Source organism: Barbus barbus, assembly GCF_936440315.1.
Source record: "Barbus barbus genome assembly, chromosome: 47".
Taxonomy (NCBI): domain Eukaryota; kingdom Metazoa; phylum Chordata; class Actinopteri; order Cypriniformes; family Cyprinidae; genus Barbus; species Barbus barbus.
The window spans coordinates 13,968,407-13,996,320 of NC_136725.1; the positions used below are offsets into that span (position 1 = coordinate 13,968,407).

Genomic DNA, 27,914 nt, shown 5'->3' on the forward strand with positions numbered 1-27,914 from the left:
ACTCTAACAAATGTATTACTTGCTGTTAGGTAATGTATTAAATGATGCAACTAATGGGACCTGTAAACTGTCACATATGCATGTGGTAGTACTAGTATCAGTTTACAGAAATGATTCTCACACTGTGAGTGTGTTGCACAGCTAATCTCCTCTTAAGAGGGATATCTGGTGACATGGTAGACTGGATATTAATATGTGCACTCAGACAGATTGTCCTTATGCTGAGGACAGATATGTTGCAGTGAATTCAATCAAAACAGTGCTGTGCTGTAAATACACAAAATATGAAAATATACTGTACACAGATAAAAACGATTGGTGAAAGTAGCCATTCTGTGGCCTTCTGGTAAGTATAATTGATTTGCATAAGTCTTGCACTAAATTTAAAAAGGAAATCGGCATTAAAACTATATTGAAATATCCAGATCATAAATAATTTCCCCTTTTTACTGCTGCATCCCCCTTCATCCTGCATCTCCCCTGGTTTGCTGTTGCTTGCGCAGATGCGTAGTGTGTGTTAAGTCTGTGTAAGGCTCATGTGGTGGATACTCACTGTAGGATTATGGAGAGGTGCTGAGGTGTTTTGTAGTTAAGACTTCCACACTGTCCCAGCACTTTTCTAATACAACCTCCTCAACATGAAGATGCTCCTCGCCTCGCTGGTCCTGTTCGCCGCTGTGCTACACAGTGAGTACCTCTATAAATCCAAATACACATGATCAAAATAGTTTCATATCACTTTATGGTTATTAATTTAAGAGTTAATACTCCTATAATTGAGATTTTACAAAAAATACTTACAGTAATAGGTTATACTTTATTTGGTAACACTTTATTTGAAGGTGTCCTTGTTACACGTTACATGTACGTACTATTATCATAACAATTAATTATGCATAATTACATGCAAGTAGCCAAACCCTAATCCTAACCATATAGTAATGTTGTTAATTAATATTACTCAGAACTTAAAAGTATAATGATACTTTAACAAGGACCCCTTGAAATAAAGTGTAACCCTTGTTACAGTGTAATTATACAGTCAAGTACCTTTTTGGGTTATTGGATGCAACTGCGCATAATTTACAGTTAATACTATAATAAGTACATGTAACACTGTAAAATAAAGTGTTATCCAAAAATGGTATCGTATTAATCAAATATTCCATTTTTGTGACACATGAGAAATCTGTGTAGGCTGCACGTTTACAAAAAAGATTTTTATTATTATTATAACGTCTGTTGTTTATAATGTTACGCCCCGTCTAGGGGTAAAGGCGCAACATGAAAGGAGTACGAGAACACAGTAGTTTTGAAAAGCAAAATGATCAGTATTTTAATGAGAACAATGGTTTCAACTGTACAATGGGGTAATTTAGCTTCAGGAGCCGACAAGGCCAAAATAACTAACAAAAGCCAACTAATTTTATCCCTCTAAATTAGTAAATATGTAATAAGGATGTAACCTACAATAATTAAAATCTCATTTTATATACATGTTGCAATGCAGCAATTCCTATATAGTAACAGCAGATAGCAAAACATAATTTTATTTTCTCACTGTCCTTGTGAAATGATTAATAGCATCTGTTTCAAGTTTGAAGTGGTTTAATCTCAGATCAGCTGTGTTGTCTTGTCCGATGTGTGAAGGTGAGGGGTTGAAGTGTTACACCTGTGTAGCGAATAACCTGGACGAGTGTTTCCGGCAGGGCTCGACTGTGTGTCCTGCTCATTCAGATGCCTGCTCTACCATCACAGGACCCAGTGAGTACACACACACACACACACACACACACACACACACACACACACACACACACACACACACGCATTCGGTGATTCATACTGCAGTTTGCATGTTGAACACTTGGGGGTGACATCACTCCTGACCAGGGGCCAGTTGCATAAACTTAGCCACCATGTTAAGACTGTGCCTTAAGAACTAGTTTTACCAACTAGCAGTTGCCAAGGGGTAATCAGTCTTACTTTTGTCCAATACAAATAAGACCAATCTACCTTTCAATAACTGAATTTAAAAAGTTATGACCAGTCTTGAAGAAAAAAAATTAGATGACTAACTTTTTAAGACTAGTTTTGCAACCGGCCCTATGTCTGTGTTGTTTCAGTTTAATATAGTAAAGGAGATTGTCACATGTTTGACTCCAGTTTATTCCAGTGTGTTTATTTTATTTGTTATATTTAGAAAGACAGTTTCTGTATAGACACACACCTTAAAGTTGCAAATAAAGTTAACCGTTATTGTAGAATATTGCTTGTGACGCAAATCCGCGACACAAAGTAAGTTAGGCTAATTGTCAAAATGGAACCTGTCATTAAACAGAAACGATTAAAGGCAGGTTTAGTAAAACTTAAGCATTAAAGAAACAGGTTATAAAAAGATAAATCCTGCTTGTTAAAGATAAACTATAGCTGCTAGGAATCAGTAATTAAACAAAGAATTCACCGATGTGTAATAAAACAGATTATCAATACAGATTATCAAAAAGTAGGCCTATAGGGTTGACTAATAAACATAAAAGTAAATTTTATACGGCATAGATACATCTTTGTTTTGTACGTAATAATATATTTCTATCATGTAAAACACATAACTACTTGCATAAACCTGGTATTCCATTATAAAAAATTAACAATGGTTTTACTAGCCACCAAAAGCACAAAAAAAAAAATCAAATACAAAAAAACCCTTGGTTATATAGTTTAACCATGGTAGCCACAAATTAATCATGGTTTTCATAGTTTAACCATGGTATTTGTAGTAAAACTGGTTATACAAATGATAGTCAATACGTAAAAAGAAGTCACTTTTACTATAATAAAACCATGGTTAATTTTCATAAGGGTTTATGAATAGTATATGAAAATTTCATTTGGGCGACTGAATTTATTAAAATGATGCTGATTTAAGACTGTGTTTGAAACCCTTAAACAACACCACTGCTCAGAAAACAAGCATTTAAGCATTTTGTCTTCTGACTCACCTGCAGTTAATGAGACACAACTCTTGTGACAACTAGCCCCGCTCATCACTATTGCGTAATACTGCTTCCGGGGCCGGATTTACCTCTTATCGTGACTATTTTTGGGCCCCCCTTCCTTATTAATAGGCCTATAAAATATTACCACCCCAGCAAACTGAAGTCATTTGTAATCAGTGGAAACTGTTACAGTTTTCTATCGCAATAAGCGTTTGCGTTCAGTCACTAAAAAGGACCGTTCCATTAATAAGCAGCGTCGTGGCCACATTACCACTTCGGGAATGCATTATTTCTCTAATAATTTGAATGGCCTGAAGTCACATCCACATCTCTATACATTGCTCAGATGAATTATTTTAAAACATTTGTCATGTTTCTGTCCTGAAATCTCTTGTGTGTGTTGTATTGTTTGTTATATTTATTTACTCAATGTCTTTTTTTACAATGTTTTTCTTTACTCTTGTAGATAGATAGTATAACAAAAAAACATTATATATCTTCATTGTGTTTGGCCCCCCCCCTGGACGAGCGTGCATAGGCATGTGCCTAGAATGCCTACGTGTAAATCCGGCCCTTACTGCTTCTGCTGGGTTGCTCACACGCTCAACCAAATGTGCAAACCAAACGTGGATTATTTGACGCATCCTTCAGCAATGTTTTGGCCTGAGCAGATGTTTTTGTAAATGTTGATTTGTAGTGCCCCTCTAAATCCACCATGTGTTTTCCTCACCACAGACACAGTGATGAAGTCATGCGCTTACAAGTCCTTCTGTGACAAGTCTCACATGAGCAATGGGGAGATGAAGCTGGAATGCTGCTTCAATGACGACTGTAATGGCCCTCACCGGTCCCACAGCCATGGGGAGCACCACAACACCGCCATGAGCCTGAGCTCCAGCCCCGTCCTGCTGCTGGGGGTCCTGCTGCTTAAACTGACTCTCAGTTCCCTGTAAACCTGAACACAGAGACCTTTAGTCATGCATGTAACATAAATACATGAGTAAATGATGGAGTAAAGGTGTTAATGTAACTGATAGATGAGCTTTTGTCTGTTGGGCGGCAGAATAATCTGTGTTTTTGCTGTTACACATACACATAAGTTAAATAAACACTGCTTAGATTTGGTGTTCATCTCTTGTTGTATATGAGCTCAAATGAGCATCTGCTAAACTAATGAATAAATTAATAAATGACCAGTTAAAATGTTGATGGTCTGTCTGATTCGACTTAATGTCTGTTCAGCTGTCTGTAACGTTACCTCTGTCTGTTTCCAATAACCATGGAAAAGTGCATGTGAATCCGCACGCGGGCAACAGGGCATCCCTAGCATGACGTCAGTCATGTGCAGCAGGCACATGGGGCGTCTGTAACTTTCATAATGTGGTAGTGATGGCTGGTTTCAGATTGCAGTGCTGGTGGGAGGCGGTGAAACTCGTGTAAAAGTGTTGCACGATATATAGAGAGAATCAGCGCTGCTGCATCCAGCTGCGGGTGTAACTTGGAAGACACTGATACTTCACAGGAACAACGATTTCTGAGGTAAGTTACGTTTATGGCGCCAATCAGAATTACAGGCTATGTAGTAGCCTATATAATCATTTATTTTTTAGTCGATTTTTTTAAAAACGCTTGTATAGCCTACTGAATATGTGTGTCTTTAATATTTGACATAACTTTAGCCGATATAAACCGCTGTAATTATATAGGCGACATAATGAAAAAAATATATATATTTAAAAAATATACTGTCATGTCCGCACAATGCACTCTTTGTATTTATAATGGTTTTGAAATACTTTGTAGAAATTAAAAAAAGGTATTTATTGATTGAGGTAATGTCAAGTGGTGTAACCACTTACTAATGTATTATAATACTATTAACAATCACACAATTTATTGTGACTGTGCAAAACATAACTTGTGTACACATACATATTGAAGAATACATGTTGTAATTACAATTATGCTGTATTAACTAGCCTACTTATTCCAAAATTTAATTTGCAGACAGTTATACCACCTACATTTTAGACATCAATGACGTTTGTTATCAATGTTTACTATTATGAATATGCCTGTGAAAACCCAGCTAAAGTCGTTTTTGTGATTTACCGCATGTTTTTCTACATAAAATCATCCTTCATAAGGTAAAAAACTTTCTGTGAAAATGTAACCTTGAGTAAGACCATGTCAAAGATTGAAATCATAGTGAAATTAATGGTTGAAATCAAATTTTGATGCTTGTTATCTCTCAATTTGATTTTGAGACTTGAGGGTCACATATGCAAACATATTTGTCTCTGAATAGCATAATTGCATCAAATATGAACATTAATCTGTAACGAATGAATGAGGAATCAATCATACACACAGAGGAAGTTTTCAAACTACCAAATTAGTTGGAGCTTGCAGTTTTAGGACAGTGATTATGACATCATGTTAAAGTCTCGTTAAATTAATGCAGTGACTCACTGACAAGGAAGTTTTAGTGATTTGTTTGGGAACAGAATCCCTCAGGGAAAGGGATTTTCTCAGTCAGAAAATGGGATATTCTGTTACCTATGAGTACCTGGAGGAGTGTCCTGAACATTAATTCAGTAACTAATCTTAACATCATGATATGCAGATAACATCTTAGTTACCTCACATGAGTATGCATGGGAATAAAACATGCATCTTAACTGTTTGTGAAAATGTCCACTTTGTGGTTTTGGCAGTAAGATGTGTATGAATAGCGGGGGTTGTTATGTCTTATGTGCTGGAGTTTCTATAAACTCCAACATCCTGGAAACCATTTGGCTGCCATTCATTGATAGTTCTTGGGTAAATGCTGAGCTTTGTTTACTTTCAGTACTTTCAGTACTTTCAGTACTTTCAACCAAAAGAAGGCGATTCAAGTCGAGCTTTATGTACAATTTGCAATGCCAATTTGTCTCGTGGTGGCAAGGACCCTAAGCAGTACACAACATCGCCGATGTTAAAACTAAGGATGCGAGTAGGATTCGGTATTCGGTTTCGGATTCGGCCGAATCTTAAACAGTGGATTCGGTATTCGGCCGAACCCCAAAAATCTGGATTCGGTGCATCCCTAGTTTTTTTCTGATGCAGGATTAATAGATAGATGTTTTAATGCAGTAGACATACTAGACATGTCAGTATCATCAGTGTCAATAATTGTAAGTCTTGTTCCTACAAAACCCCTCTAATTGACAGGTTGGAATGAGTGATGGAAAAGTAAACACCTCTGTCATCTGTCTGCTATAGCCTCAGGATTTGAGAAATGGTGAGGGCAGGACTGACATGGACAGACAGAGTTCAGAATAGTCAAACACATGCTCTTTATTAGTGAAGGAAAGCCCTTGACCTTATTCTTAAAGATTTAATTAGTTGGTTTCGTGAAGGTTCTTTCATGTTACATTGTTAATCTTGTGTTTGTGTTGTTTAATGCTCTCGCAGGTGAAAATTTAGCCATGGCGGTCTCTTCTGCATTGTGCATCATCAGTCTCTTGGCTTTGGTTCAGGCTCAATCTGAATCCCTGCATCCTAAGATTCAGCTCCGCCTAGCGGGTGATAAACGCAAGCATTACGAGGGTCGTCTGGAGGTCTTCTACAACAATGAATGGGGAACTATCTGTGATGATGACTTCTCAATCGTAGCTGCTCATGTTGCATGCAGGGAGCTTGGCTTCCTGGGTGCTGTGGCTTGGTCCCCATCTGCAAAGTTTGGACAAGGAGAAGGTAGGCCAGAATTCTGATGGTGTATTATAAGCTTCTGTTCCATTGAAAGATTCACTATGTGCATATATTCTTGGATTGTATTGCTAATCCATCATGTTTTAGTCATTAGCGGTAATGGATACCAAACAGACAGTCGAAAAAGTATGGAAACAAGATTCAAAGTCAAGAGCAGACGTAATCTCATCTCTATGTCTCTTTACTATAGAAACATGATGATTTGTCTCAATAAATCTGTCCAAAGATTGTAAATCAGTGGGTGGTTATGATTGAGCCCTATGGGAAGAGTAACCACTGGTCTCCCACTCTTATTCCACTTTCCACCGAGTAAGCAAAATCATTCGCAGCATGAAATACATAGTGAAGGGAAATTCTGGAAGGGTTCATATTTGATCACTTTATATTGAATCAAAGGAAGTTAACAAAATCTAGCCAGACTAGAGTGGTTTAAGATGGTTTACCAAGGCATTTTGCTGGAAGCAGGAATAATTCACCCAAATGAGAAACTTCTGTCTTCAGTCACTTCAAAGGTCCATGACATCTTTGAATTTAAAGACCGAATAGAGACTGACACTTTAAGCTTTACAATGCATCATAAGTGTCTTTTTAAGTCAGTGAGTTGATCTTGAGAACCTAATCAGTCCATTTCATCAGAACATTCACTGAAAAGATTAAGAGAACAATTAATTTGTGAGAGGCAGATGTCAAGATTTTAAGTGAACTTTTGAAATATTTTAGTTTGACATTCAGTCTGACATTCAGAACACTTGAAACATAGCATTTTTATGGTGCTTATTAAAAATATTCTTCAAAACCTCACCTTCTTACAGGTTTTGCAATAGATAAGGTAGAGTAACAGAGTAAATCTTGTGAGTTGAACTGTTCCTTTAAGTGAATTAAGTAGCCTGGTAGTCATACCAACCCGGCATCCAAAACACAACATCTGCTGGTGATTGACAAAACCAACAATTGTTCTTTGTTCCACAGGACGCATTTGGCTGGACAACGTCCATTGCACTGGAAGAGAGAAATCTTTAGCTGAATGCCCCTCAAATGGCTTTGGGGTGTCAGACTGCCGACACAGTGAGGATGTTGGGGTGATTTGCAATCAGAAGCGCATCCCTGGCCACAGGTTCATCAATACCATGAACAACAACGTTGAGGTACGTCAACTCTAGGTTCACATAATCATGTTAGTTTATTAACCTAACTGAGGTTGACAGTGCTTAGTCACTTTACTGAAATGCAGTGCAGATGTGAGTTCAGAACTGGTAAACCAAGCCTAAGGCTCTGCTGGTGGTAATTGGGTTTAAGAAAGACCTGATATGCCTTTGAAAAGCATTTTTAGAAGTTGCAGAGTTCATAGAATGACAATGCGCTCCAAAAACCACACTGTATCATCAAAACCAGTGTTTCCCATTAGAAGAGCCAAGAATCCTACCCAGAAAAGCCTTATGTCTTAGACAAATGACCACAAATCTTTGTCATATCGGGAAATTCAGTTCTGAGTGGAGGTTCTGGTTTCTTTCTTTCTTCTTGGTGAACATTCCCAGTCACATTATCTCTTGGATGAAAGGAAGTGAAGGTCTGCTACCACAGGTCACACATTCCTCTCCAAAGTTTGCTGCTCTAGAATTTTTTCTAGAATAGTTTATTAGCATTTGATTCTCATTTTATGATGTGCCAGCTGTCCACACACCGTTTGTGCTTTGATGCAAAGGTCTGTGCCAGAATTAACCGATATTTGTATATTTGCTATGTTACTATGGCAACCAAGGTAAGCTGGTTTAAAGACGGACCTTTGAGAGCGATCAGAGAGCCCATGGTGTGCTTTTACATTTCCACAAACCCACGATTTAATGACTTTACCACATTGTGCGTCTCTCCCCCGAGACGTACCCCCGCTCCTCTGATGCTTTCTTTCGGAACTGCTGACTAATGGAAGGAATGATTTCAAATTGGAATCCCACCCGTTAAGCGTGAATTCTTTAATAGTGAGAAGCAAAAAGACTGTTGGTTAATAGATTTGAATGAGGGACAGTGTTTTTCTGGCCTGGTATGAAAAAGACCAGTCGTCAGCTTCAACTTCCTATGATGTCACCGGTCAGGCGACAGTCTGTGAATGAATGTGAGAAGTTGTTAGCTATTGGTAGGTGTAATCGTGACTTTTCCTTGCGTCACATACCAGAAGTCTGAGACACAGACGCGCCTCTGTGAAGCTCAGATGAGTGAATTCTCAAACATCAGGGTGAACTAAACTGAGACAGACACCCAGATTCCTCAGGCTTCGTTCCAGCGCCAATGTTTTTATAAGCAAGAGTCCATCTTTTTGTGTATTTTTTCCTCATCAATGGACAATTTGATGTCATAAATAACAAAGGGTAGCAGAAACTGGCAGCCAAACAGTGCTAAATTCTTAGCGCATCACGAGCGGTGGATTACAAAATTCATCCACAAATATTATCCTTTGCCAAAACTGGAAAACATTTTTTTATGTCATATAAACTACAGTTTTAATATCTGTTTGCCTGCTTTTATTTACCTTTCCTGGGTGTCAGCACAGCTAGCCAGTGTGTGCTCCACCCAGCAAACATTACCTCTTAAAGACCTTTAAAGTTGTAGGAGAAAATGACAGATGGTTTTACTGCAGTTTTGTTGCTTTGACCATATTAGCTTATTATTGACATAAAGAAACACATTTCCTTGAAAACGTGTAGTGTTTAGCATTAACATTAGCATTAGCGCTATTTCAGAGCCCATAAATGCAGTGCAGCTACTTGATTAGCTGGGTTTAATGGCTTGTGAAACAGTTTAGAAGTCATTCAAAGACTGTAGTTGGATGACCTCCAGCAAAAGCACAAAATGCTTGTTTTAATGAACATCCATTTCCAAGATAGCTTTTGACTGCATTTAGGTGCAGATAGATTCGTGATTTTTCACAGAAGCAGAGATATTTTCACATTCACATTTTTGTGTTAATGAAGACATTGGCTAAAATACTTCTCTAAACAACCTAGCAACCAAACAGAACAGTGTAGAAAACGCCAAGCAACATGCTAACAATAACAGTAGCATTGTAACATCACCACCACTTTTTTACCAAAAACTCCTAGTGCTATCATTTCTGTTTGAATGATAAATTAATTTTTTTACTGTTTATATTGCTTTCCTTTTCACAGTTTTCCCACTATATTATCTGCCGCTGAAACATAAAACAGTTTTTATACCTACACCTTACCACACACAGCTGGACACAAATTTATTGTCTAAACTAATAAGATAACTAAAAGACAGGCTCTCAGAACAGACATCAGAGGTAAATGAATGAGTGAATTGTTTGTTCTGTATTCTTGTAAATATTCAGTGAAACAGAAGAACAGCTTATTGTAATCAAATGAATCACCACCACACACAATCTGCCACCACACATGGAAACAATTGGAGGTCCATAGAGTAGTTACCAAAGGTTCAGAACATCAGAAAATCTTTGCTTGTTTTGAGTTCAAGAAAGTGCAGCAATTAATCAGCTAACTTATTTACATATTTGTTTACAGCAGATGTTTCTTACCAACACAACTTCATATTCTTGGTATATACAGGACGTGCAGATAAGAATATACAACTTGCTAAGACAGTGCGACCTGACATGAAATTCAGCAGATGTTTAGCAGTCCTCGGGACTTAACTTTAGAGCAGTGTAAGGTCATGTTCATGAGGCAAAAAGACAGGACCTGATGAAGATGAAATGCTTATAATGATTTGCACTCTGCTTGTCATGGTGATTGATTGGAATATGTATTAACCTCCAGCCAAAGCATAGCCTACTCTAAAGTCAACAAGCCAGTGTCAGACTCAATAGAATGTACCAGTGGTGAACTTAGACGCTAAATGTAGCTTGAAGAGGTCAAAGGTCAGGACTTTCCACCAAGAGTAAAGGTGTTGGCTTTCGCTCACATTCCAACAAGAGTAGAAAACGCAAGATACTTTGTAATCTCTAGACAAAGAAAGCTGTTAGATTCAAAACCAGGAAACCAAGAAGTAAAGGGGGTGGGGGTGGGGGGTTTCAAATGTGAGGATAGGATGCCTTTAAAAGTTTTTTTTTGGAATAGTACACATGATACTTGATAGCTATTAATGAAATAAGTACCTTGAGAACTAGTGCTAGAATCTGAGTGTTTATGAGCCAGTCAGAAAATTTGGACACTCATCTTGAAAGCATTCTGCCAGTTTGTGTGAGTTTGGCACCAGACTACCTGTTTTTCCAAATAATGATTTTTTTGGAAAAAGTTGTTATTTTGGCAAAGAAAGTCCATAACTTAATCGAGTCCAAAGAATTTAAAGTCAAAACAACCAGTGTAAGTGATTGGTTGTCAGCGACAACGGTCAAATATATAATTTAGGGGTTATTATTATACAAAATCATTTGACCACAGAATATTATCAAATCAGACTTAAGTACTCTATTTAGTTACTCTACAAGATTTCTTGCTGCATTGACTTTTAAGTACATTTAGATATGTTGCTTTTATATCTATACTGAGTTATAACGTGAAGACTCATATGTTCTCCCAAAACCCAAGACTTGTTCTGACTAGTGTCTTTGTCTGCAAGGTGTTTAGAACTGCTCTTGAATTATGGAAGACCAGCCTTTTGGGAGGAATCCGCAGGGTTGTACATAAATATGCCCAGAGATGCTCTGTGGAATGAGAGTTCAGGGGTCATGTTAAGCTTAAAGGGTTATTCCACCCCAAAATGAAAATTTTGTCATTAATCACTTACCCCCATGTCGTTCCAAACCCGTAGAAGCTTAGTTCATCTTTGGAACACGATGGACTATTCTGACAATGTTTATTATACTTTTCTGTGCCTTGACAGTGTTAATTGTTCGGTAGTCAATGGGACAGTCACAAGCCTACTGGTTTTCATCCAAAATATCTTAAATTGTGTTCTGGAGACGAATGAAGCTTTTACGGGTTTGGAAAGACATGGGGGTAAGTGATTAATGACAAAATTTTCATTTTGGGGTGGAATAACCCTTTAAGTGTTTCCTTGGAACTGACTTGTTCATGGGACACTTGTGACCCTTTACTACTGCTGAGTTCCCCAATAATTCTGTCATGCTTTGTTTCTTGTCCTCCCTCTTTATTTCCTTCATGTACACAGAGTTGTAAGTGGTGCCCTGACACCAAGATGACCCTGAAGACAAAAGCATGTCTAAAAATGGCATTCCTCTCAGACAGTTGTAGACAGGTTGGCTTTGGCATGGTGATGTGAATAGGAGTTGTGTTTGAGAGTGATGACACACGGAGCTGAAGAAACTTCCTGCTTTTTGGGGGGTGGGAATGATAGTTTGTGCATATGTTCGGCTTTGTAACAGTGGAGACAATCCAGATGTTTTCCTTGTAGCCTCTTTCTTGGAGATTACTTCAGCAAGAATCAATATACCAGCTGGATCCATCCACCCCTCACATTCTCCCCCTTTATCATTTACTTCCTAAAAAAGTGCCTAAAATTCCCTCGAACATTCCTCAAAACCACAAACCTGCACAATCAACAAGTGTTTTCACTCTGAGTCCCAGGAACAGGCACGTGGAGGACCAACGTGAAACACGAGGCAGGAAGTGAATAAGAGAGGAGATTTTGACTACTCGACTTTACCAGACACCGTCACCTCTCCCTCGCCCACATCGAGAAGCCTGAAGGAGGAACATTAACGGCATGTAAATATTTTGATATCTGGATTCCATGAACGGGAAAAGAAGGTGGTTCTGTCCCAGCTGGCACTTCAGCAACTGAGGAATGTCTGGACTACGAGGGGCTTCCAGTCTCACTGCTAACATTACACATCACTTACACATGAACCCCTCGCTTTTAAATGCAGTCAGATGTGGGAATGGTTTCTCACTTATATAAATGACTGCAAGTGCATATGTCTCAGACATACTAGTCTATATGAGCTGACAGACAGCATTTACAGTCTCAAAGACCTCTTTGTAAGGTCTCATTCCTAATAAAAGCCCACACGTCATGAAGTAAAGGTAATTTGATTGAATGAAAGATGACGTCTGTTTGGTTGTACACATACACATTTACACATTTAGATTATTAACTGTGATTTAATCCAATAAATATCTTTAAAATCATTTGCGCATGAAGGTACCTCACGAAAAACATATTTTGTACATACCAGAGCTTTGGTGATAGCTAAACGAATATTCGATTCCAATACTACAATATTAATTTTGTGCTACAAATGACATTTAAAGTGGAAAACATTCCCCTCCAAGGATTGTGGTGACAAACATGTGTTAACAGCTAATATGCTGCTTTTTAAAGATGGAGATTCGCTTTGACCTAAAATGCAATCTTGATGGCTTATGGGTTTCTGGCACTATTCAGAATTTTATTTGTCCAGAAATGTCAGAAATCTTTTTAACTTCTTGTATAAGGTGAAGAGCCCTGTTACCTGCAGTTGCTTGCTTAATTTAATTGATTTCATTGTGTGTTCTCTGTGAATTAGAAACAACACCTGGCCATTGTTAGTACTTTGCTCTGCCATTGAGCTATATGAACGCAAAAATACCTTTCATGTGAATTTGTAGTATTTTCTGGTTAAGAGACCTCAATAGGGTCAGTTTTCTTTTGCGTCTTTAGGAATTCCCCCAGAACAAAACCTTGGATTTGAAGTCTTGTTGGCTCCTGTCGAACTTGTCATCCTATCAGTCAGGAAGATTGCCTACAACATTGCCTTCATTGTTGGTCGCTGCATGTCGAGTCTTGGACCAGCCATTCTTCAAGCGTAACAAGGCACAAATTGTTGGTTCAAGTATTATGTATAGAGAACTTTCCTTGTTAGACTGATGGTTTGTTTATAGCAGTAACCAAGTAAACGCTGTATGGCTGCTGTTCCATAAGAGCCACCTGCTGGCAGAGAGTGAATTTGCATTTCTCATTCAGCCCATTTGCCGTTTCAGTATAAAGTATAAATATGAGGATTTATGAACATTCCAAATGTATTTTCCATCAGCAAACTCAAATGTACCTGTGCCATCATAGTAGATCAACCTCTGAATTTCTTATGTGGGGAAAACCTGAGAATGATCAAACAGGGCGTCTCTTTGGTTTAAAAATATGCAGAGGAAGGTGTCTGGTCTGGTTTCTTTAGGCGGAGGTCACACTATCAGCCAACAGGCGTAGGCTCTTCCTTACATATGGCTGGATGACCCCGACTCACACCCTCAGCTTCAACACTCAACTCTTTGGTTTCCTCCAGACTTCCATTGCTTAAGCAAACAGTGATATGTCTGACTCGAGAGCCCACTTCAACAGGACCCAACCCATCGGCCTGGCCTTTATATAGTAATATTTACACTAAACTCAGTTCTGCTCACTCTGCGTCTAGAGCATTTAGATCCATGTGAGGCCACCACATTCCATTGGCTTCATCCCGTTGGCCAGATTTCTTTCTCTCTTTTCTTTCATGCACACACATGCACATTAACACATGCCGAAATTAAACTAGAAGCCGCAGTCTTCGTCTTATGTTTACCGTGGTCAGTTGAAACATGTCCGGTAACCACCTCCCTGTTAATAGTACAACATTGCTGGGTTTACACATCTAAAACATTCCTTTTAGTTTATATCATGGCAAACAGTCCTCGTGAGGGCACATGTGAGGGTATTTTTTGGAGCTAACAAAGATGCTTTTGAATATTATAACAGTTAATATTCCTTCAAGCTATAAGATTCCTATAACTTAATGGACTGGATGACAAATTCATGTGTTACTGTAATGAAAGTTCATGAGCTCCTCAAAATCTAGGATGACCACCCCAAGACTAGTTAATAATGTTTTGAGAGATATTAAAGTGAGGTTTTTGGTCAAATTCCAACTTTGGCCTTGTCTTATAAACTGTATCTGGCCAACCTTGTCAAATGTGAGTCATGAATTATCTGGCTCCTCGGTTTGGCCCTCAGATTCCATCCTGAAGGAGTAGAAGACACTCTTCTGACTAAAACAGAAGAGTATATAACATATCCAGAACTTTTTCCAAGTAATTTACTGCTACTTGAAGAAGTGAACTGAATAAACCATCCACTCTGGGAATATTGTGGGAATTCTGATAATGACTGATAGCATGCTCTTTTGTTTTTTCTTCCCTAGACTCTCGAAGAACGGGTGGAAGAAATCCGTATAAGACCCATTTCATCCCACCTCAAGCGCATACCCATCACGGAAGGCTATGTGGAGATTAAGGAACGGGGCAAATGGAGGCAGATCTGTGATGAGGAGTGGACCCTCCTGAACAGCCGAGTAATCTGTGGAATGTACGGCTTCCCCGGAGAGAAGAACTACAACAACAAAGTCTACAAGTATGGAAAAGTCCCTGCTGTTTTGCTTTGTATGACAAACGGCCATGAGTCAAACATGAATTTGATCCCTTTGAAAAAAATATAAATTTTCAGGCCTTTGTGATTAGGACGCAAGAAAAACCAAGAAAAAACAGACAAGAAAGAAAACAGACACACATAGAAATTTTAGGGTTTCCCCAAAAGTAACATTAACTTTGTGAAGTTTAAAGTTACCATGCAAACAGGCAACAAGAGTTATTTAATCCTCAGATGTGTGTGAACGCCTCCCCAAGTGAATCATGGCCAGATTGTTTCCCAACATAATTCTTGGCCGTTTCCCATCTAGCAGAGAACATTGTGTTTCCACTGTAACTCTGTTAAGGACATTTTATAGCATAACTGCCTATAAATGATCATTTTAGGGTGTTTTAACCACATTTGTACACTAAAACACACTATACACAAAAGTTCATAGCCAGCATCTATATTTTTGTATAAGTTTATAAAAATAAAACATTCCAGGAAATGTTCAGAAAATGTTTGGTTTTTTAGATGTATTCAGGGGTTTATTTCTAAACTAAGCTAAATACTAAAGAAAGTAATGTCTGGTGATATTTAAAGATGAGGTTAGTCTATGTTTGTTTGTTTGTTGGAACATTTCATAATGGTCCACTTTTTAAGCCACTGGCCACGTGACCTGACTTTTGCTCAGTCCATTTATGTTAAGTCTTGGCCTTTAATATTATTCATGCCATTTAGAAACACAATTTTGCAATGAGTAGGATGTCAATGTGTAGTACCAAAAATGCTATTGCGATATCAAAAAATGTTCACAAATTTTAACGGACTTGAAATGAACTCAGAACATGCTGTACTCATTAAACGAGTGTTTAAAGATAATCTAATCTGAAGGAAACGAAACTTGCAGGCTTCACAGATTGTTTGATTTAAGGTTTGGTGACCCTTGCTAAACTAGGATTTTCTCTGGACAGTGGAATCATGGGAAATGTCACGTTTTCTTGGGTTAGCACAGCAGTACTGCCACAGGCAATGTCTGGTCCCTATAGTAATCATAACACGTCCCTCTGAATAATGGTTGTGATATCCTCCTAAACAAGAATTAAGTATCGGAAAAGTATTTAATTCCATGATTAAGTATTTTGTAACTCAACTGATCTTTATCTGTGGCTCTGTTTTACAGATCACTGTCCATGCGCAAGAAAAAGAACTACTGGGGTTTCTCAGTGAACTGCACAGGAAATGAAGCCCACCTGTCTAGCTGTAGGCTGGGCAAACCCTTGGAGCCCAAGCGGAATGGCACATGTGGACGTGGCCTGCCTGTGGTGGTCAGCTGTGTGCCTGGAAGAGCTTTTGCCCCCTCTTCCTCCACTGGCTTCCGCAAGGCTTACAGACCAGAGGTTGGTAGCGTGGAATTAGCATTAGTAGCCTTACAATTTAAGTAGCTGTAATCACTAGCACTGCTTAGCATCAAAATAAGGACAGACTCTGGAATAAAGGTAGTTTTCCTAGGAATCAGTGTCATCAGCAAAAAAAAAGTCATTCATGATTGTTTTTCCTAAGGTGTTCTGGTTAGGATTGGGCTCACAAACAGACAGTAGATAAACAAGCCATTTTATACAGTACTATTTAAAAGTATATTATGGCCTTAGACTTTGAAATGGTAATAGAAAATAGTAATTCATGGCATGTACAATTAACAGAGCATTAAGTTAGCATTAGCGGTCTCATGATTTGAATGTAGTAACTACTAGCGCTTCTCAGCAGCGAAAAAAGAATGACGATAGAGTAAAAATAGTATTCCTAAGAATCTACAGTACCAGCAGCAACAGAAAATGTACTTCTAGTCATCTTTTTTCATCTGGTTTTCCAGCTGGCATTAGGTTCACCCAACTACTTGATTGAAAATTAACCATAGTTTTACTACAAATAAAACAAAAAAAAAAACATGGTTACTATAGTTAACCCATGGTAACCACAAATTAACCATGGTTTTACTGCACTAACCATAGTTTAACCATGATATTTGTAGTAAAATTGTTGTTATACAAATGGTAGTCAATATGCCAGAATACCACATGCTATAATAAAACAATGGTTAATTTTCAAAAGGGTTGCACTGTTTTATCATGTCCTTAAACTTAGTGGAACATATCAAACATGGACAATAATGAGTCACTGCATGAACAACATGCAGAAAATAAAGTTTGTGTTAGTGGGCCCATGCTACAAGCGCTGCTTTGCAGCAAGGAGCGATGCTGGAATAAAAAATCTACCCTGTCATCTGCAATGATATAATGAAGGAAAATTCATTTTGGACTGACTTCCATCAGCTGTTCCCGGTTAGCACTGGATTCACAGACTACTTGTTTGTTCTAATGCGCACGTGCAAATTAGTTTTCCATTTTTTCATCTTAAAAGTCTGTAGAGGGCTGAATGGAACGTTAAGGATACAGAGATGATTTGTGGATGTGGAATGTTTGGCGAGTCTGTTTTCCCTCATCTATCAGCCTCTTACATTTCTGGAAAGAATCGCTTCCTCTTCTATTGTTTTCCTGTGGATCATCATGTTCGTTCAGCTTGGATGTCATAATGACATTTTAGTCATGTAGTACTTTAAATCATATTTCCTTTTCGAATAAAACGAGATTACATAATATTCAAACATGGCCCCAGAGATCTGAAGTGAATGTGTATAAACAAGGGATGGGAAAAATTAATCCGAAAGGCTGAATCACCTGAATCAGATCCATATACAGAGATTGAACAAACACAGGTCACTGAGGGTGTGTGGACTGATCTTATTTCTTCAGTTAAACAAGGAGAAAACTGAAGTCATTGCATTTGGAAACAAAGATGAAGTTCTCAAGGTGAATGCATACCTTGACTCTAGGGGTCAAACAACTAAAAATCAAGTCTGAAATCTTGGTGTGATTCTGGAGACAGACCTTAGTTTCAGTAGTCATGTCAAAGCAGTAACTAAATCAACATACTATCATCTCAAAAACATTGCAAGAATTAGATGTTTTGTTTCCAGTCAAGACTTTCCAGGAGAAACTTGTTCATGCCTTTATCAGAAGCTGGGTGGATTACTGTAATGGTCTCCTCATCGGCCTTCCCAAGAAGAAAATTAGACAACTACAGCTCATCCAGAATGCTGCTGCCAGGATTCTGACTTGAACCAGAAAATCTGAGCCTAACACACCAGTCCTCAGGTTCTTACACTGGCTTCCAGTTACATTTAGGATTGATTTTAAAGTACTTTTACTTGTTTATAAATCGCTCAATGGCATAGGACCTAAATACATTGCAGATATGCTCACTAACAGATCACTCAGATCATTAGGATAGAGTCAGTTAGAAATACCAAGGGTTCACACAAAACAATGGGAGTTCGTTTTTAGATATTATGCCGCCCGCAGTTGGAACCAGCTTCCAGAAGAGATCAGATGTTAAATCCAGACTCAAAACTAATCTGTTTAGCTGTGCATATGTTGAATGAGCACTGTGCTACGTCCGAACTAACTGCACTGTATTTTATGTATAATCATTTTTTTTTCTAACTGTTCTAAATTCATTTTAAGTCAATTTTTAAATAATTTTATACATTTTAAAATTTCTGGTTTTATTGTTGTGATTATTTTTTTAATGATTATTTTGCTTCCTTTTATGTAAAGCACTTTGAATTACCATTGTGTATGAAATGTGCTATATAAATAGCCTTGCCTTGCCTTCTTGCTAATTTCTTCCATGTCTGATTTCGCAGCAACCCCTGGTTCGTCTGCGGGGAGGTTCAAATATCGGTGAAGGGAGAGTGGAGGTGCTGAAGAATGGAGTTTGGGGAACCGTCTGCGATGATAACTGGAACCTGAGGGCTGCTACCGTCGTGTGTCGAGAACTGGGCTTTGGGAGCGCCAAAGAGGCTCTCACTGGAGCCAAGTTAGGACAAGGTTAGTTAATACATTATCAGTGATTCTAAACAGATGAATTAAAGGGAGGGTTGGGAGTCAATCCTATAAGAATCAGTTCTTTGATCCTGAGACATTGAGGTTATCTCCATTATCTTGATTTCCAAAATACTACATGTCTTAAAAGAACCTTAAAGGTATGGTTTACCCAAAAAAGAAAATTCTGTCATTAATTTATTACAAACCTTCATGTCGTTCTAAATCTATAAGACCTTCGTTCATCTTCAGAACACAAATTAAGATATTTTTGATGAAGTCTGAGAGCTTTCTGACCCTCCATAGACAGCAACGCAACTGACAGGTTCAAGGCCCAGAAAGGTAGTTAGGACATTGTGAAAATAGTCCATGTGAAATCAGTGGTTCAACCGTAATGTTATGAAGCTTCGAGAATACTTCTGTGTGCAAAGAAAACAAAAATAACAACTTTATTCAACAAACTTTATTTCTTCTCTTCTATGTTCCTTCTTCACTATGTGCATGCCTCTGCTTGCAGCTAACCATATAATAATGCATAGCTTATATTTCACAACTGACACTCAGAAATCTTTAATATCTACATTTTGGAAAGAAAGTGATGTGTACCTATTAAGCAGGAATCAAAAATCAGACTCACATTTTTCTAAAACAGCAACATCTACGGCAGCCTCTGTCTCTGGCATTCATCAGACCTTCATGGATCACTGCTCTTTACAAAAGAGTCTTTGATCAGGCGCATGAGAGGCATAATTTATGAACATTCTTTGGCAATGAGACGCATGCATAACGAAACATCTGTGCTGCAACCGTTTGTTCAGATAGATGCTCCTCAGCTGAGGTTTGGACAGGTTCTTACAGTAATGGATGTTTAAAATCCATTTTCAAAGAACTTGCCGAGAGATGATGCGCACATCTAGAAATATTTCAAACTTGCTCACTTGTCTTTTATTCCATATGCATAAGGTTTCACTGCAAATTAGGATGGTAATTTTGATAGTTTATTGAATATAGGAAACGCTATAGGAAAATATTTAGTCATTTATGGCAAAAAAAAAATATTTAGAACTAAATTTCAAGATGAGAACAATGCTTTCTTCTTTCTCCAAAAGGTTTTTTTCAAGACTGAATACAAATTAGCTGTCAATCTTCAAATTTACTTCAGCCTTTAGTAGGGATGCGCGGTATACCGATACTGGAAAAATACCGGTATATATTATATTTCAAACGGTACGATATCATAATTTTGCTCAATTCGGTATTTCATCCGCTGCTGTTGCAAAATGCACCTGTAGGTGGCAGTGCTTCCCAAATTGCTGCGCAACCGGTAAATGTGACAACAGAACAACGCGATGGATCAAACAGATGAAACTCAGCGCACCCAAAATTAATAAATAAAGAGAACAGTAGAAGTGAAATATGGCATTACTTTGGATAAAAAACAGATGACAAAGGTGAAGGAACTGGCCTTACTGCACCTGTATGCAAGCGTTGCTATAGGCCTAAATCAAGTTGCCACAGGAACACATCAAATCTTTTTAAGCATTTGTCGCTTGCTCATCCTGATCTTTTCAAAGAATTAAGAGATCGACAGGTGAGTGCATCATTCATAAATTCAGATTTGATTTGACCTTTTATTTACATCTGATCAACGCACATTCAGATGTAATACAGTAAGCGCAAATGTGCGTGAGACACGCTAGAATCATTGAAGTTTTGGTCACGTAATGCATGCACTTGCATTTCATACAATCAAATTTTAATTGGATATGAATTGAGCAAGAGTTTTGCTATATTAATTTTATTATCAATGATATGAAGGGAATGTTTCTGATGCGCTGCCGACGACCGCTAATATGAAGCAAGTGAGAGAGTGAGATTTATATTTAATGCTTTTTCTTTGGTTGAGTCTGAAATCTGAAAACAATCTGAGAGAGAGAAATAATAACATGATTTTGAATATTACTTTGACTGTTAGAATAACACTTTACAATAAAGCAACATTTGTTGCATCAATTGCGCAACTTCAGTGCTATTTTTTTTTCTTCAAACTTCTTCAAAATGAAACCTATGTTTCCGGTAGGTTTTTTTTTTAGGAGACATTTAGTTTGCACTGTGTGTTTGCACTGAAAAGATAAGATTTGAATATATTTTCATCTTATTACTTCAGTTAGCCTATTTTTTTTTTTCTCCAACATCAAAATGTAACCTATGTATCCTTTAGGTTTTTTGTTACAGTTTGATACAAAGGTATTAACATATGAATCTGTTTTTATTATTATTATTATTAATTATTATTTTTTAATTCACTTATCTTTTGAGGCTGGTTATTTGTCACCTATGGTATCGATTTAGTATCGATACTGAGGTACTACATTCTGGTATCGTACCGAAGCCAAAATTATGGTATCGAGCCATCCCTAGCCTTTAGCTATGAAAACTACTTTAAATCAGTCTCCAAGCTGTTTTGAGTCACATTAAAATGCATTCTTACCAAACAGAGATTCTTTTGTGGTATTTTAAGGCTTTATTTTCTCATGTTTTTATAAGTTGAGAGTGAAATAAACAGCACTTTGCTTGTTCTAGTCTAAACAAATACTTCTTCAGTTCTCCTAAAACCCATGCAGTGTCATCTGATGTGATTGTCATAGAACTTCAAATAAACAAACCTTTTTGCTGCATCAAATTTTTCATGTGACTCCAGTAAATAATATCAGAGTATGACAACTGTTTGATGTTTATTAGCTGAATTCCTTTCTTTAGGTCCAAAATGTGCCTTTGAGCAAGTCATTTCACCCAAGGTTACTTCAAAAATTGACCCTGAATATTCAAGCGTATAAAAATATATCAAGAATATTATATGTAATATAAAATATGCTGATCGTTTTCTGTGTTGTTTCTGTACGTTTTTTAACAGAAACTACATATAAGACATAAAAACGTCATTTTAACTCAAATCAATATTTCCTCGCCAATATTCACACCCTGTTTTTTGTCATAATGCCCCATTGTATATCATCATCAACTTATTATCAATGTGTGTTTTCTCAGGAATGGGTCCGGTCCACATGAATGAGGTGGAGTGCTCTGGATTTGAGAAATCTCTCACTGACTGTTACTTTAATAATGATGCTCTGGGCTGCAGTCATGAGGAGGACGCTGCTGTACGCTGTAATATACCTGCCATGGGTTTCCAGAAGAGGGTGAGGACCCTTAAACCCTCCTTACATATTCTGTTAATGTTCGAACACTAGTTAGAAATTCACAAATCGGTACTTTTGACTACAACAGATACGTCTAAGCGGAGGAAGGAACCCATATGAGGGACGTGTGGAGGTTCTGACTGAGAAGAACGATTCCCTGGTTTGGGGAACCGTTTGTAGTGAAAACTGGGGGATGATCGAGGCCATGGTAGTCTGCAGACAGCTGGGATTAGGCTTCGCCAGCCATGCGTTTCAGGTAAATCTACCCATTAAAGTGCTCATTAGTCTTTTCTTGCAGCAAAATTACCAGAAATTCACCAAAAAAGGTCTATTGTTTATTGTCAGTAGTGTAGAGATATAGATCTGGAGATTTCAAGCCGGGCAGATTTCTGTTGGTCAGCATGGAAAATTCGCCTGACTAAAGGTCCTCGCACACTGAGTCCGAAATTTTTTTTTCTACATATTTGTCATTCTTTCCTGTCAAAATGTTTGCTGCGGATGCAAAAACGCTGAAAATCGAACCTGATCTGATTTTTTTATGATGGACGAAAGTTTTGGAGGTGGTGTGTAAACGTGATTGACACAACATGAGGACATAATTATTTTTTAACATAAACAATTTGATTTTTTTTTTTTTAGCGCCACCATTCTCACACTTCTGTGCAACATTGATCTTAGCTGAAATCTAATTGGACGGCCCGTTTCATTATGGAGCGACGGGAAACAAATCGACACACAGGACAAAAAACAAAAAGTGCTTGCATTTCTCGCCGTAAATGATTGTGCCTTGTGTGAATAGCCCCATACGGATCTGATGTTTTGATTCAAAAACGCCATCGGGCTGAATTATCTCATTCAGTGTGAAAAGGCCTTAACTCTAACCCGTTGAAAAATCTGTTTGAGGAAACCTTTTGCCCCAAAAACAAAATTCCTGATTATGTGGATTCCTATTAAAATGACTAGATTTCTCCTAAGATTTGTCAGAGAACAATAAAAGTTGGTTTCAACACTCAATCCAGCATATTTGAGCATCTAATGAAGGACCACCTTCAGTAGTGCTAAACTTTCAATAGCCACATCATAGTGTTAGCATCACGCATTTGTGTGAGACTATTTTGGGGTACTTGGTGTAGATGAAGGACTTTAATGGGGCACATACCATGTAGTCAGTGTGGTGTCCCCATTTAATCCACCACAAATTTCCTGGATCCCATAACTCTATTAAATCCCATTCATTTCAATAATTAATATTTGAATGTGCGTGTAAGATCACACAGACTGTCTAGGGCTGAGATGGCTGGACTGTATTTAACAGCCCAGTGTCAAACTCATGGTGATACAGGCCTGGAAACTATTAATGCATTAGAAACGGTATGTGGGGAATAGCCTGACGGGTGGTTTTATGAGTGGAAATTGGAAAACCCTAAAGTGCTTCTGCAGAGTAATGCCATGATTAAGTGTTATTATGATGATTGACTGAAATTTGCCACTAGCTGGGGCACATGGCTGCATGTCAAGACATTATGGCCGTAACGACTTCATCTTTGGGACACAAAGCAGTTAGATCTCATGCCACTCATGGTCATTATAAGTCCCTCTTGAAAATCATCCAGGTTTAAGCTAGTGTGGTGTTGGTTTAATTGGAGGCCTGCTTAAAAAAACAGCCCAAACTGATTTGTTGGTCTTCTTTGGTCTCCCAGGCTGGTCTTTTTAGCTGGTTTTAGAGTTCAGTTTAAACTAGCTAAGCCAGAAAACCAGCGTATCGGTAGATTTACCGTAATCTGTTTTTCAGCATTGCAGACCAGCGCATTGTAATTAAAGCTGCACAACTATGATGATCTTCCTGGTGAAATAGTTGACCCAGCTTGACCAACTAGTCAATTTGAAGTCCAATCTCCAAATTCATTTTTTAAAATAAATAAAACAAAGAGCTCACTGTTCCATGTGTTCTAAAATTTAAAAGATGGGGTTTACTAATATTTGTTTATTTCTTATATACCTTATTTATTTGTATTTTTTAATCAAGGACACATGACTGATCAAAAGTGACGGTAAAGACATTTATAATGTTGCAAAATATTTCTATTTCAAATAAATTTTGTTCTTTTGAGCTTTTTAGTCATCAAAGAATCTTGAAAAAACATTATCACGGTTTGCACAAAAATATTAATCCGCACTTTTTTTTGAGCAGCAAATCAGCATATTAGAATGATTTCTGAAGGATCATGTGACACTGAAGACTGAAGTAACGATGCTAAAATTCAGCTTTGCATCACAGGAATAAATTACATTTTAAAATACATTCAAATAGAAAACAGCTATTTTGAATTGTAATAATATTTCACAATATTACTGCTCTTACTTTTTGTATAATCAAATAAATACTGCCTTAGTGAGCATAAGAGGCTTATGGGAGACAATTTAAATGATGCATTACTAGGGAAGTTTGTTCACCGACATGCTGTTGGTCACGTTTTCTGTTACCGAACTTGAAAAGTGCAAGATACAACTTCCAGATGTCTGAGTGCCCATTAAACATTTGTCTGACAGTCTGGACTGGTGGGTCTTTCTTTCCAGACTGCATGTGTGGAGGGTTTTACAATGGGGAGAGTTGAAGGAAGCACATGGAAAGTCTGACAGAATGTGCCCACATTCCGTCTGCCCACGGTGGGAGTCCAGTCGGCTTATCTGTCAGAGAAGGCTGTGACTCAGCGCAGAGCAGTCTAAGACAAAACACATGGAAAACACACCATAATGCTAAATGATTATTACTCATCATGAACATATGTTTGTGCAGTCAAGAACACTGACAGAGACTTTCCCATCTTGTGGGGTACACCATGTCTTATGTGTCAGACCTCTATGCAACAGCTGTAATGAAAAGCAATCTTGGGAGCAGATGCTCAAATCACGTTCAGGAACATTCGGTCAATCTGGAAAACATGATTAAACAGCTCTCGTTTGGTGAGAAGGTGTAATGACACCCAGATATCCATTGTCAAAAATTTGCTTCAGGCTTATATGTTAAATAAATCTGAAACGTGATCAAATTAGAAATAGACCAAATAAAAAAGAAAACATTTCTGATTTTCATTTAGTTTAACAAATCTTTTTTTTTTTTCCAATAATCTCAGCAGCTCATTTGTAATGTGTGTTTGTATAGGAGACGTGGTACTGGGCTGGAGATGCGAGTGCAGATAATGTTGTGATGAGTGGGGTCAGATGCTCAGGAACTGAGATGAGTCTTCTTCAGTGTCTTCATCACGGCAAACACATCAACTGCCCCAAAGGAGGAGCACGCTTCGCCGCTGGGGTCTCCTGCTCTGATAGTGAGACAATCACCTCTTATTGATTATCATGCTCTTAAGAATAGTAATTGAATTCCCTTAATGTAATAGTAGACTAAAAAGTAGTTTCAAACATACACTTCCACTGTGACATAATTATTTTTTTTTTAAGAATTTAAGATAGATCATCAGACCCATGTCTTCTAACCTGGTTGTCTAAACTGATATGCATGGATGAATTTGCTCTGTCTGACCTCTGACCTCTGATCTCAGCGGCTCCTGACCTGGTGCTGAACGCTCAGCTGGTGGAGCAGACCACCTATCTGGAGGACCGGCCCATGTACGCTCTACAGTGCGCCCTCGAGGAGAACTGCCTGTCCAGCACTGCGAAAAAGAACGACCATAGCTCCTACCGCCGCCTGCTCCGCTTCTCCTCCCAGATCCACAATGTTGGCCAATCGGATTTCAGACCCAAAATGGGTTCCCACGCCTGGACCTGGCACGAGTGTCACAGGCAAGACCTTAGACCCCTCAGTAAACACCATAAAAACAAACACATATATGAAGATGTGATGTTACAAAATCATTTGTGCCAATGTGACAATGTTTAAAGTCTCATACTGGTGTTTTGTTGTGTCTCTGTGCAGGCATTACCACAGCATAGAGGTTTTTACCCATTATGATCTGATTAGTCTGAACGGCACCAAGGTGGCAGAGGGTCACAAGGCCAGTTTCTGTCTAGAGGACACTCAGTGTGACGAGGGTGAGAACTGCTAATGTGATGGTCCGATAACATTCAAATCCATATGGCAAAAAAAATACATTTTTACATAAATCTAGTAGGCTGTTCACATTTGCAATTAGTCTAAATATAGGCAATTGTAACATTGGAAATGTATTTTCTTGCCCATTTTGAAATATATTTTGGTATATGAAGGTTAAAACGTTATATTTTCAAGTTAAAAAATATATTTCATTGAGCGTCACATCATATTTACCCAGAAAAATACACATTTGCCATATAGGAGATGACAAGAAAAATCCATCAGTTTTTAATGATACTGTTGTTTTCTTTGATCCAGGTATTCAGAAACGGTATGTTTGTGCCAACTTTGGTGAACAAGGCATCACCGTTGGCTGCTGGGACACCTATAGACATGACATCGATTGTCAGTGGATCGATATCACAGATGTGAAACCAGGAGACTACATTTTCCAGGTAACTGAAGTGGGGAAAAAAAATGAGTATTACCAGAAAATACTATTTCAGTCTTTCTGCTTCAAAAATTTAGTCTTTAATTCATTGGTTCTTGCTGTTTTTGCGAAATTTTCTAACAGTTTCTGAGTGAAAATGGTTTCTACACCAATAATTTTTTTCAGTATAGAAATCGGGAATTGTAATTTTTCTGACATGATTCCATCACACAGGTTGTAATCAATCCTAACTATGACGTAGCTGAATCAGATTATACCAACAATGTTATGAAGTGCAAGTGCCGCTATGATGGATACAGGATATGGACGTACCACTGTTTTACAGGTGAGTTGGAGAAAAAACTGTATTGAAGTTCTATCACGACTGTTTAAAAGTCATTAGAAGTGAATACCCCCTCTACCAATTTCCAGGTGGCTCGCGGAGTTCAGACATGGATGAATACCCTGGAATGAGCAACCAGCTGCACTTCAGATAGGACACTGAGGAAGGACAAATGCTCTCGGTGGAGGATGCTGCAGGCTGTCAGACTCTTCAAACATGATTGACCACTAGAGAGACTCCAGCACTTCGAAGGCAGAGACCGCTGCTCTTTTCGTTTGAAGTGCAGCATGTTCTTTCACGGTCCTCGCTTTATCAAACTTGCTTTGAACAGAAACTATTTAAATTCCTGAAATGTACTGTACTCGCTGCATTCATTTTTGGTGCTTGAAATGCTTGTTGGTTGTAGTGGTTACAAACCCGTGCTGTAATGTCTAAATTGGGATCTTAAGTTTTCAATTCTTTCTGCTTTATAACTTAAATTCACAAAGCCTGCAGTTTCATGAACTCGGCTGCACTAGCTCTCAAACTCTTGTGGTTTAGTCATCAAGCATGTCAAGTAATTTATTGTGTTCAGTCAGGGATTGTTTTGTCAGGTTTTGTGATTGCAATGTGAAACTGCAATAATTTGTTGCAATTTTGTGAAGCATCTACCCTCTGTTTTATGAGGGTATCTATGACCAGTTCAATGGTTTCCATATATACAGTGTTTATGACTGAACAACACATTTGGTCAAACCATTGCATTGTTTTCTATAATAAAAGCAATTCATGCGTGTTATTTGGAGGATGGTGTTTATGTGAACCTGACAACCCACGTTAAACCCAATTAAAGACGTGACACC

At 38.1% G+C, this 27,914-nt stretch overlaps 2 protein-coding genes across 7 annotated transcripts; both read left to right on the forward strand.

Moving 5' to 3' along the window:
• The first annotated feature begins 168 nt into the window (after positions 1 to 168).
• Positions 169 to 4,538, forward strand: LOC306865408 (uncharacterized protein). Of its 6 annotated transcripts, none has more exons than XM_079409990.1 (4): positions 169 to 346; positions 559 to 687; positions 1,651 to 1,764; positions 3,735 to 4,538. In XM_079409990.1, the coding sequence occupies exons 2-4, from the start codon at positions 639 to 641 to the stop codon at positions 3,950 to 3,952; spliced, it is 381 nt and encodes a 126-aa protein (XP_079266116.1). In that variant the 5' UTR covers positions 169 to 346; positions 559 to 638; the 3' UTR covers positions 3,953 to 4,538. The 6 variants fall into 6 exon arrangements, with proteins under 6 accessions (XP_079266116.1, XP_079266113.1, XP_079266114.1 ...); XM_079409987.1 differs by having other exon boundaries at positions 202 to 346; positions 504 to 687; positions 1,624 to 1,764; XM_079409988.1 differs by having other exon boundaries at positions 204 to 346; positions 1,624 to 1,764.
• On the forward strand, positions 4,349 to 27,855 carry LOC306865407 (lysyl oxidase homolog 2A-like). Its single transcript, XM_079409986.1, has 14 exons — positions 4,349 to 4,538; positions 6,456 to 6,737; positions 7,722 to 7,897; positions 14,899 to 15,107; positions 16,288 to 16,504; positions 18,871 to 19,054; positions 22,097 to 22,248; positions 22,337 to 22,504; positions 25,412 to 25,577; positions 25,809 to 26,049; positions 26,183 to 26,298; positions 26,618 to 26,754; positions 26,964 to 27,075; positions 27,162 to 27,855. Exons 2-14 carry the CDS (start codon positions 6,470 to 6,472, stop codon positions 27,224 to 27,226), a joined length of 2,211 nt encoding a protein of 736 aa, XP_079266112.1. The 5' UTR covers positions 4,349 to 4,538; positions 6,456 to 6,469; the 3' UTR covers positions 27,227 to 27,855.
• The last annotated feature ends 59 nt before the right edge of the window (positions 27,856 to 27,914 follow it).